This window comes from Ipomoea triloba, chromosome 3 (genome assembly GCF_003576645.1).
Source record: "Ipomoea triloba cultivar NCNSP0323 chromosome 3, ASM357664v1".
Taxonomy (NCBI): domain Eukaryota; kingdom Viridiplantae; phylum Streptophyta; class Magnoliopsida; order Solanales; family Convolvulaceae; genus Ipomoea; species Ipomoea triloba.
The window spans coordinates 5,435,485-5,447,966 of NC_044918.1; the positions used below are offsets into that span (position 1 = coordinate 5,435,485).

The window sequence follows — 12,482 nt, forward strand, 5'->3', positions numbered from 1 at the left end:
ATTATTCAATGTTCAGGCAAATTATTCGGTGGACTCGGGTTCAAAACAAAATAGATACACAATTTACATACTAAATATTCACAATTTGCCATTCAAAAATTCACAATTTGTATACTACAAACACACAATGTTAACATATATGTAATTGATTACCTTGTTTTGTATTCACAAATTCATTTCAAATACTAAAGTCAATTTCAATATTAAAAATACACAATTTAATCTTTTTAAAATTTAGTACAATCTTATATTCACAAATTCCCTTAACTGTTATGTGTTTTGACTTAGAAACACAACTTACATTCTAAAAGTTCACAATTCCAATACTAAAAATACACAATTTAATATTGTTTAGGACCAAAATTCACCTTGACCCTGATCCATGATATTACAATGCAATATTCATGGTTGGGCTATAATGCTATATATGTATATGTGTCCGATAGGATTATTATGTATATATAGGAATAGACCACAAGCTAGATTATATATATTTTGATATATTGTATCTAGATAGCTAGCTAGGGTTTCTTTTCCTTTTTTTAATGTCGGATTCACATACATTATATACATATCCTATATATTAGCCCTAGGTTTATAATATCAATAAAGTATATAGTAGAAGTCGGAGAAATCCTTGTGGCTAAGAATTACTCCGTATTACATGAACAAAAAAAAAAGCACTACAAGGATATAATAATATATAAATTGTGATGATCTTCTCCAAATGGAAATTTTAATGACATCAGTTTCACATCATTACACAATAAGATATATACTCCCCTTTTGTCTTTGCTTCAATTCCATCTTCACTTTCTATACATCCATCATTGAAACGGCTTGCTAGTAATTATTACTACATATATGGGAGCCAAGTTGTATATATATGGGTTCACATAGGTTTAAAAAATCAAGTCTAATATTTTATTATTTAAAATAGATTATATTTAAAATGTAACACTTACAATATTCGCTATTAGGTATAACCAAGTTAGCTTAGCATTATGTCATTTAAGGTAGATTTAAAACATAATGTTAACTATTATACAAGTATAAGAAAATATAATTATGCATTCACTATTATGTATAACTAATTAAGTTTAGCATTCTGCCGTTCCAGCGGGTCCCAGGTAACTCGTATTTAATAAGAGTGCTGGCTAGTACTACACAAGTATAGGTATAATATTTACTGCTATATATGCAAGTATAAACATTCTTTATAAGGCATAACCGGTTTAGCATCCTCGGGTGTGGGGTGGGTTTAAGTAGACCGACAAAGTTATAGTGATGAATGAATGGAAGTACAAGGACGTGTGAGAGGTAAGTGTGGCCGGTTCCACACCTTCTCTCTTTATCTTTCAGTACCATATAGTTTAAAATTGGCATAAAAGAACAAGCAAAGCTAGCTAGCTTAGAAAGCTACTTAATATAGATGTAAGGAGCTAGCTGAGGCCATGTACTGCTGCTATATTTCAGACCTCAGCAAGTATATTTTGGCCTCATTTAATTTCCAGTATATATATACACATAAAAGGTAGCTTTCTCCAACAAGAGCCACCAGTTGCAGTGATCACAATTTCCCAAATATATATATATATATATATATATATATATCTATCTATCATCGTCAGTCCGTATATATGGAGTCTTCAAATCTTTATCATCATCATCATCATCAGCTTCAAGAACAGTGTTTTGGCTATGGACTGTCGTCCCTACTTGACTGGAATCCAAGCGTATCCATGTAAGAACCTCTCTCTCTAGCATTCATATAGCTTAGTATAGGAAGATGTCTTCTCGATTATGGCCTTATTTGACAATTAGTGGTTAGTCGTTAGCAAATTGTGTTAGCTGCAAATAAGGCATATATAACGTAACAGGTTAGCGAATTGTGTTAGTTGCAGATAAGGCATATATAACGGGTTAGCGAATTGTGTTAGCTGTAGATAAGGCATAACTGCAGATTGGATTAGTGGGTTTAACTGGATGTTGTAGTATATAGTAATACAACCTTGAGCAGGTGTTGAGTTCAAGATGATGAATAAGTTAGCTAGCTCATCATCAACGTAATCATATCGTTTAGTTTTAATTTAGGGTTTGGAGATCAGAGCTACTAATATGTGATGCATTTTGATTGTGATGGTTGATATGTATGCAGCGATGAAGATGATGAGTACTATAAGCGACATTTGGATGGATTAATGTTTCCTGTGTTGTCGCCGTCGTCGGCGGATGCAATTCCGGCAGCAATACAGCAGCAGTACTATCATCAACCGACCACCAATGTAGTACCGCAACATGAAAACTACTACTCCGAGCAGACAGGAATAAGCATGTCGTCCTCGTCGCACTGCAATATCATCCCGGTCAACTCGGACTATGTCGTCAAACGCGAGCAACATAACTCCTTTGACCTAAACCACAATATTTTTCTCGGAGCACCGGGGGCCGGCCGCCAAATTCCAATTCCTGCGCCTAGGTTTGCAAATATGAATTCTTCTAATAATTCTCCGCCGCCTTCACTGCTTTCTTCAATCTCCGCCGCCTACACAGAGTTTCCCGGCGACAACACTACCTCGTATTTCGGCTTCGCTAACATTCATGAACCAATTCATAGCCCATCCAGCAGTTCCAACAAAGTATGTTCTCATCAATCAAACTACTACTTTGATTTTTCTTGAATGATAGTCATATTATACTTGTTCACAAAAAGAGAAATTCTCTAACCCCAAATTTCTATAACTTAATCTGATAGAATAATAGAGAAATAAATCATAATAAATTAACACCATATTAAGTGTAATTCCCAACAACTGTCAGACTCAATTCTGTATTTTTATGACAATTTATCAATAAAAAACCAACCGAACTCAGTATTAATTAAACTGTAATTACACTTCAATTTGCAGGTTTCAAACGCAAAGAGGGTATCGGGGGCGGCAATGGAATCTCATCAACAACCTAAGAAGCCACGAACCGGATCACAACGATCTTCATGTCCAGTGCTCAAGGTAATCTTCATCACATGCATATATTTTCCAACATTAAATTAAAGAAAACCAAACCTCAGCTCCGAAATGCAACATTTTGCATAGAATAATATTACAATATATATGTGGTTGTAATTAAATGATTAATAAGCAGGTGAGGAAAGAAAAACTTGGAGACAGGATAGCAGCTCTACACAGATTAGTGGCACCTTTTGGCAAGGTATACTATTTTTAATGCTAATATCACTTTCCACTACAGACACAAACAGAGCACGCCATACCCATCACTGATTATTATTCAAACTTCTTTTTTTTTTTTTTTTTTTTTTTTTTTTTTTTTTTTTTTTTAATTTTATATTTTAATGGGGAACATGCAGACAGATACAGCCTCCGTGCTGACAGAAGCCATTGGCTACATCCAGTTCCTTCATGACCAGATCCAGGTACACTCTCTATCTGTTTTTCTCACGTGCTTCGTATCCTACCAGAAATATACCATCCATCCAATTATATATCAGCTTAGACTTTTTGTTCAAATGAAACACATATTTCAATTTGGTATCAGAGCATGCTTCAATTAATTGTTCGATCATATGCATAATATATATTTGTTGCAGGCATTGAGCTTGCCGTACATGAAATCATCTGGAGCTGGCAGCCACCACCCTCACCGGACAAGCCGAGTGAGTATTATAAGCAGAATATATATATATATATATATATATATATATATATATATATATGTAATTAGAACATTAAAGTTAAATTAATATATACAGAGTTTGTTAAAACGTTACTTAAAATGTTTAGGTACAGGCACCGAACATGAAGAATGAAGAAGGCAAGACAACATTGGATCTGAAAAGTAGAGGATTATGTCTTGTACCATTATCTCTTACATCGTACATCACTTCTTGCCAAGGAATATATATGGCCACACACAACTAATTAGCCATGGATCTGGACAACTTAATTTAATTGTATTTATAAATATGCATTACTCTGTTGAAAATAAAAAATTTACTAGTTTGAAGATGGAGGAACTTCATGTGCAGAGAAAACATCTCCTGCATGATGATCAGTCTTTCCTAAGCTCCATTTCTTCGAGTCGAACACCGTCATGATTCAATATGACTATCTCCACCATATCGCCCTGCAGTTCACAGACACAATACAGGTCAAGAAAAACAGAAACAAACACTGCATTAATGGAGAAAGCACGCGACAAAACTCAAATATGAAAGGAACTTACAGTGTAAATATCTCTTTCTGTGGCTGATGCAAAGCATGTTTTCACCAAATCAATAGCTTCTTCACTTAAAGTACAACTGAAGAAGAGGCAATCCCAATCAAGTTAGTAGACTTAGCAACCACAATGTTACAAGTTAGCAGGTTTTATCTCCTTGTGGTCCTTTGAAGAATGTAATGTCTTACCTTCATCATCAAGGCCACTGACAACATTGAAAGAGTAGTAGGGGAAAAATCGCGTGTAGTATAAGGTGTTTGCAAGGAACTGAGCCATTGCAGGGCAGCTCATCTGTTTATTGTGCTGATGTTGATAAATCTAGTTTTCAAGAACAAATGGATCATATTATTTCAATCCTCTAGCAATTAAATGAGTCAACTCTCAAATTAGAGTAAACTAAATACCAATTCTGGCCCTATGCCTATGACCAATTTAATCCACAAGTTAAATGACTCACAAATGTCATTCGATGGCTATCATTTTGATTCCAATTTTGATCATACCAATTACCAGTTCGACTCAAACATTCTGGAATCTCAAAATTTTAAAGTTGTTTTCGTCCATCAAGTACGCTAGGCCCTTTGGTTATCTTATCAATAGTGTCATCGAATAACATTTTTCTGTCATTAAACTTGTGGATCAAAACTGTCACTGCACTAATAGTAGTGGGACAAAAAATGGTATTTACTCTTTCAAAAGGGAAAATGAATTTTTAGTCCTATAATTGTTCTTTGCTAGTCGATTTAACCCCTAATTGTTTATGGTTGCAATATACACCTACCCCTAACTCTTCAAAAAAGTTACAGTATTAACACATGGAGCTACAAAACTATTAAACTCTATTAAAATTTTACTTAGTATATGATTATTTTTAAATCTTATTATCATATTCTTTATAACTTTTTTAGTTTTGATAGTTCATCATGTGCAAAATAGAGAATTGACAACCTTATTCTCTAAATTTTTACTCTTCAATTGTGATACATCGTCCATATCTTCCAAACCTATTAAAATCAAGTTTTTTATTTTACAAATGAAATATCCCTGTATTAAGTAAAATTGTAATAGTATAATTAAAAAAAACATTAAAAAGTACTAAAATACCCCTGTATTAAGTAAAATTGTAATAGTGTTCAATAATTTTGTCTTCCGTGTTAAAAATGCAATTTTTAATAAAAATAAATTAGGGGTATATATTACAACACAAAACCCTTAGGAACTAAAATCGCTTGCAAGTAAGAATTGATGGACTAAAAATGCAATTTTCGCTTTTCAAAATATATAGAGACAAACAAAAAATATATAGTGACAAACAACCCAAAAAGAGGCAAATATAAAACCCTGGACAAAGTGTAACTCATGGAATTGGAGAGCTGAAATTGTGATTTTGAGAAATGAAAATGTCAGAGCAAGTTACCAAATGCCTGGATGCTAAAAGCTTTTGCAAAGCTCTCACATCAGCCTGAAACCCTGAGGATGCCATCACACATGTATCCGCTCTGCACAAGTTTGTATATATATATAGATGGAGAATGAATGAAAACTATGACTAACTAAAACACAAATTCCTTCATATTTTTCAATGTGCCAAAACAGAACAAGAGAAGAACAAAGAGAGAGGGAAGCTTACAGCCTGACAATTTTGGAGTAATCGCGAGTAAGAATGTTGTAGCCAGTGGACATCCGAGTGTCGGCTGCGACCACGCAGTAATCTGCACCAGCTACGGCAACGCAGGTCCTGCCAACAAAAAAAAAAAAATGGAAAAAGAAGCAAAAAGCTAACGCAGCTAGAACAGATGAAAAAAAGCCAATGCTTACCCGCCATTGTTTTCATAAGGATCCCACTGTGCTTGCTGTTTCGTCATGGTGATATGATCACAGAGAGAGAGATAGAGATTTGCAGACTTGCAGTACAATACTGAAAACCGAAGGAAAGAAGAAACTCAAGAAAGAATAGAACAGAGTTTCGTCTTCCCCAAGTCGGGTCTCCTGGATGTAAGCGGCAAATTATATCATGCACGACGGTGCAATGTTCACCACGTACGTAAACGACGTCGTTTTGCGCATTGTAAACTAACCGTCCTTTTTTTTTTTAGAAATCACGTTTTTCGTTTCGACCAGTTTGTGTATTTATGTTAATATTATATTCTAGGCAATCATTCTGCGTATTCTAGGCAACCGTTTTCTGTATTCTAGGCAACCGTTCTGTGTATTCATGTTAGTAACACATGTTGTGATGTGTTTGTGCATTCAAATGTTTAGAATGATGAGTTCTGTGTATTTTGTGTCAATATTCTATGTATTGATGTTATTAACACAGGTTGTGATGTGTTGTGCATTTGAATGTTAGGAGGATGAATTCTGTGTATTTTGTGTCAATATTCTGTGTATTCTGGGCAAACGTTCTGTGTATTCTAGATAATGATTATGTGTATTATAGATAATGAATTCCCTGGAGTCATCCGCGCCCGTGCCCATTAATATCGAAACGACGTCGTTTTGGACCAGGGTGCACACTGCTATGTGCACCGTGGTGCACGATATAACAATTGGATGTAAGGAACGTGGGCCTTCAGACCAACTTAAATAGCCATAACACAAGGCCCATTTTAAAAGCCCATTACGCATTAGTTTGGACTAATAACTAATTTTTGGGCCGGGTCATCTCAACCATTTAATACAATGTACCAAACAACTTTTGTATATATGTTATAGTGTTCCTAGGATAAAGATCGTGTAATACTTTAACAATGGGATTAAGGAGACGCTACTAAAAGTCAATGTCACTCTCATAGACATTGGACTCTCAATTAGTTTGTAGCCTCATTTTCATGACAATTTAAACAAATCGAAACAATTCATCAAACATTTAGTGTTTATGTCACCTTCTAAATCCATTTTTCTCAAACGGATCGGAGTTACAATAGTGAGAGGCGTGGCTATGGAGTAAGGTGTTGCTCTATTCTTATCGGAGCAAAACTTTATCCAATTACCTCTTGTATAACCTAGCCACAATCATACAAAAGCCAATATAAATTACCAAACGTAACTCACAACTAAAATCATCGTGGAGTCATTGCAATATCTGAGATTGCAATTCAACTATTCAAGTCCCACAGCATCTATAGCAAAAGAGCATAATCCACATCCCTAAATGAACCTAATTAACTACTCATGTTTAGAATTTAAATAAAAGCATTAATTGGAATGGAAGACATAACAAGAACAATGGAAAGAAAGAAAATGCAAAAGGAAACAAGAAAGACTTAGCTTTGATGAAGAAATAGGAAAGATGAAATCTGGAAATTACAATTGTAGATGATTGAATTGATCTTCAAATCATCAACAATTTTAGATTGATTACAAATGAAAAGTGTTTTGACAGGTTTTCTCACAAGAGAAACCCAGAGAGAAGCAAAAAATGAAAAGCTATTTGAAAATAACCGCCTAGGCATATTTATACCCCCAAATTGTGCCAAAACAACCAAATCTGCAAATGTTGGATGCGTTACAGTCATGGCCAGGAGGTTGAACGTGATCACAAGAAGCAGGTTGCAGATTCCAAACATCCTGGACGGGAGGTTGATTGGGACCATTTACTCTGCGAAATAATTATGATTTCTAAGTAATTTTCACTTTGTAGACGCTCGAATTAGACTTTGTGGTCTTCATAGAAGTTGTAGCTCTTTGAATTATCTTTCGAATGCCGTTTGAATAACTTGATTTGGACATTCAACTACCAAGACATAATTTTGTCATGCTGATGGCCTGGTCACGGTCATGACTATCAACACTACCTTGATTTTGACTTCAAAATGCATATTTCTTCATTTTCTTTGTTCATTTGGTTTACCCATGATACTTTTGACACATGCACTCTTTTTCACTTTTTTATCATCCCAAGACTCCTAAAACACACCTTTGTGGCAATATGATTTCAAATCTTACAATCGATCCGTCCAAATAACCTAAATGGCACAAATGAATCAAATAAGCACATAATTAGCTCTACTTAACATAAAATCATATGACTTTGAAGTCAAATGTGCACACAAAAGTAGTAAAAATTAGCACTTATCATGTACACCTTACTAGGTGAACCATGGTCCATAGTATAATGATTGGCTCAGGGTGAACTATGTGTCTATACTTTTTCTTACACACATATAATCTGTTAAATAAAAAATATAATATGTTAATTGCAGTTACATAATTTGAATATTGTTTTGAATCAAAGTCTCATGTAAAATGAAATCCTTATACCATGAATTTTTGTGTATTATGTTATTAAATCATGTACCTGAAACAAGTTAGTAATTGTCTTTTATGTTATGAATTTCTGGGTCGTGTTGTGAAATGTTGTGCTTATGTACACAAATTATGTATCTAAATCAAATTTAATAAATAAATAAATATATAACATGAGTATGTCTTGTTTTATGATTTTTTGTGACTTATATTATCAAATTCTCAAAAAAAAAAATAAAAAAAAATCAAATTCTATACCCAGAATCCTAATGTTATGTATACCATGGTCTATAATATAAATTGCTTGCAAAATGTACCTTGGTCCAGCCATGATATAATTTGCAATCAAACTCATCACTAAAGCAAACATATCAAATCATGTACATCACCCTCTAGAAGTTACACTATACACATACCTCGCATATAGAGTTCTGAGAGAAAAACCAGACATAACATACCAGAAGACACCATTTTATCGAATTCGTTGCATAATCTAATCTCACTCGTGACATGTTTGATCAATAACCAAAAACTATACTAATAAACTTGTAGGGGCCAATATTAGAACCATAACTAAGCTCGCATGTATATCTGAGATTCACAAGTTTTGAGAAGCCAGAAGTGGACCATCTGATGACGATGAAAAGACAACATAAGCTGTTAGATGGTCAATAAGGTGACTAGTAGTGTTCCAAGAAAAAAGAAATAAAACCCGCATGCTCAGTTTGATTGGTTTTTAGGTAAATTTTAAATACCAAACATTAATTTTCTCACCTAATAAATGATTGAAATTTATCAATTCACAATTTTATTGAGTCAATGTGAGTCTGTAATGTATTTATTTTTACTTAATAGGTGATTTGAGACATCACTATGCTATTTTGTTGGAATGAGATGTGGGTCCTGACGGCGAGAGAATTTCGCTGATGCGGACCATTAAAAAAAAAAAGATATATAGGAGTACTTATGTCTGATCCAAAAGTTTTCTCCACGAATGAATATCGCCTTGTCCGTTTGTGTTCGTCGAGATATAATCAAGTGGACTATGCCATAATTTCCGGCCAGCTACTTATAGTGCCCCACTGGGCCTAACCAAATTCGGCTTTAGACAGTCACAATTGTGTCCACTCCCACATCGTTACTGCAGTAGCAGTTTGCAGAAAACCAAGTTTAGCAATGGCGTTTGATTGGTAACATGATGAACGACGTGGTTCTGTTTTGCTCTTTTTTTTTCTTTTTTTTTTTTTTTTCTTTTGGCGATTAATTATTTCGAGTATGTTGATCATCATATCATCCCTATCATGTGTTGACAAAAACGCCTTGTGGTCACTTATGTTTCAGCCCACATGGATGGCAACCTTATCTCTTCAGTCTTCACAGTTCAGATGCAACCCCACTCGTCCGTTTGCTACATGCCTACATTGACCGATAAACCACATAGGGCCTAGGTGTGTATTACGTAGTATACATTAATCTGTGGGTCATCTTTGAAGTAATAATAATTGTTGATTTTACGATTAATTTGTTGTTAAACACAATTGAATAAATTTAAATTAAATGTAAAAAGGTTAAGTAACAAAAAACGTGGCCAAGATCTTGTTATCTAGTGACACTAAATTACATTCTCATTTGAAAGATTGTGGGTTCAAGTCTCAGTACTGAATACAGTATTGAAAAGAAAAGTAAAAATAAGCATTTTAAATCAAGCTATAAAATACTTCCCAAAAATACAAAATAGGAAAGTAAGTCCCCAAATTCAACTTTAGTCAAATCCCACAAATATGAGCTCCATTTATAGCTCCCATGTCCTCCAACGATCCTTAACATTCTATCACAGTCGAGGATCCTTAATTGACTGTCCAGCTGCTAATATCACCTCTAACAATAATACTACTTACTTTGAAACAATAAATTCCAAAATATCAACCAAACCAACTTATTATTTATTTATGAATAAGTCTAGTGTGAGATTGTCTTTTTGTGAGATGGGTAATTTTTTTTTTAAAATTAAAACGTAATATTTTGTATACGTGCATAGAAGAGTATTACATTTAAACTAAACAAACATTACATCTTTTACATTAGATGGTTTCACACGAGACTTACTTTTTATTTATAACCATACAAGTTATGAGTCCGTTGTTTGATACATGAGAAAGGCTCTTAAGGAGTTGTTTTCATTTTGTTCCTCAATCGACACATGGTGACCGGATAAAGAGCATGTTCAAGGCATTCGCCAAAAGAGAATTAAGTTAAAATTAGTATTTATTTCAATCAATATTAGTTTTGAGTCGGCTGTTCAATACTCAGAAAAAGATCCCTTAGCTGTTGTTCTCAATTCGCCTCTTCGCTAACACATGGTGATTAAATGGATACCACATTAATTCAAGGTGTGCGTTGAAAGAGAATTGGATTAAAATTTCAGAACCGCCGAAACGTTAATCACACAAAACATAATTAATCAAATTGCTTCTAATGTTATTCCAACTCATGAAAAATTAAGAAATTCAACTGAGCAGGTAGAGTAAGGGTAATGGATTAAACTAAAACAATCCACATCAAATTAAACTGCTGCTTTTACTATGATTTCAACTCATGACAAATCATGATGTTTCAACTCAACAAGTAGACCAAGCCAAGGGTAATAAGACCAGCAAAAACACACCGGTCACCAGTGTATGGGAATTCAAGAAACATTGAAAAAACACCATTAATGTGCAAATCTATAACCTCAATGAATTACTGTTGCAGACATACAGATATGGAGGAGAAAGAAGCTGCAAAGAGAAGCTTAATCAAAAGATGTAGTCGTAGGTGATGATGATGATGTTGGACAGATCAAGGATGATGTTGCAGCAGGTTGTTGCTGAGTTCCATGTCTCTGGTGCCGTCAATTTTGCTTTCTTAATTTGTGGTTTCAATTGCAGATATATGCCATCATCCCTCTTTGTGCGGTTTACATAATTAAGCTCCATCAAATTATATTTAATTATAATATATGGTCGACACTAACGCAGTTCGTCCATGGTTGGACACTTAATTGGATGCTGCTGCTTGAATATGCTTTTTCTAAAAAAAAAAAAAAAGATTGATTAATCTAACCTCCACTGTCCCACCATTTCTCACCATTTCTGTCTTTACCCTTAAAAAGGCAAAGTTCCTCACATCTAAGAACCCTACGTTCTATCTTAATAAGATTGTGAAGAACTAATTAAATTAGAATGATTCAGTTGCCTCTTAAATGAAAGGATCCATGCCTACTTTATTCATTGAATTGCAATTCCACCGAATTACGTACAATTCTTTTCCTCCCTAATTCCTACCTCCCAACCAAACGCCCTGTTAGTGTTCACAAACAGCTTATCATATTTATTGAAGCTCTCACAATCTATGGCAAATTATGCTGTGGACCTGGGTCCAAAACTACGTCGTTTTTGTCTTTTTTTTTTTTTTTTTAATTTATTATTTTTTAATTAGTAAACATATTGCTGAATATAGAGTTGTCCAAAAATGTGTGAACGTAGAAGTTTCAAAGTGTGAATGTAGAGTATAGAAATCGTGAATGTAGATTTATGATTGTGTGAATGTAGAGTTGCCTAGAAAGTGTAAATGTGGATGTTTCAAATTGTGAATATGGAGTATAGAAATCGTGAATGTAGAGTTATGCATGTGTGAATCTGTAATAGAGTTAAGAAGTTCTAGCAACTTGTAGCCTTGTAATGTGTGAATGTGGAGTTCTCAAGTTGTGAATGTGGAGTATAGGACCTGTGAATATAGAGTTTTGAATGTGAGAATGCATAACAGTGGTAATATAGTTACTAAACATATAATCCTGTAATGTGTGAATGTGGAGTTTACAAATTGTGAATGCAGAGTATAGTGTATGTGAATGTAGAGTATAGTGTATGTGAGAATGCATAACAGTGGTAATATAGTTACTAAACATATAATCCTGTAATGTGTGAATGTGGAGTTTACAAATTGTGAATGCAAAGTAT

General features: G+C 34.1%; 2 protein-coding genes across 2 annotated transcripts; one reads left to right on the forward strand and one right to left on the reverse strand.

The window, feature by feature from the left end:
- Window positions 1-1,438: 1,438 nt before the first annotated feature.
- Window positions 1,439-4,590, forward strand: LOC116013969 (transcription factor bHLH110-like). Its single transcript, XM_031253941.1, has 7 exons — window positions 1,439-1,744; window positions 2,159-2,639; window positions 2,910-3,011; window positions 3,145-3,210; window positions 3,368-3,433; window positions 3,608-3,673; window positions 3,801-4,590. The coding sequence occupies exons 1-7, from the start codon at window positions 1,641-1,643 to the stop codon at window positions 3,936-3,938; spliced, it is 1,023 nt and encodes a 340-aa protein (XP_031109801.1). The 5' UTR covers window positions 1,439-1,640; the 3' UTR covers window positions 3,939-4,590.
- On the reverse strand, window positions 4,069-6,101 carry LOC116013971 (proteasome subunit beta type-1-like). The gene is given in 5 exon segments (XM_031253942.1): window positions 4,069-4,143; window positions 4,243-4,554; window positions 5,654-5,735; window positions 5,867-5,974; window positions 6,055-6,101. Coding segments are annotated over 5 exon segments (624 nt in total).
- Window positions 6,102-12,482: the final 6,381 nt, after the last annotated feature.

Bases quoted from the DNA above. Each gene is read 5' to 3' on its own strand.
- LOC116013969 (XM_031253941.1), top strand. From the start codon at position 1,641: ATGGAGTCTTCAAATCTTTATCATCATCATCATCATCAGCTTCAAGAA. The intron at 1,745-2,158 runs GTAAGAACCTCT...ATATGTATGCAG, and splicing joins TGGAATCCAAGCGTATCCAT to CGATGAAGATGATGAGTACT. The intron at 3,674-3,800 runs GTGAGTATTATA...TAAAATGTTTAG, and splicing joins ACCCTCACCGGACAAGCCGA to GTACAGGCACCGAACATGAA.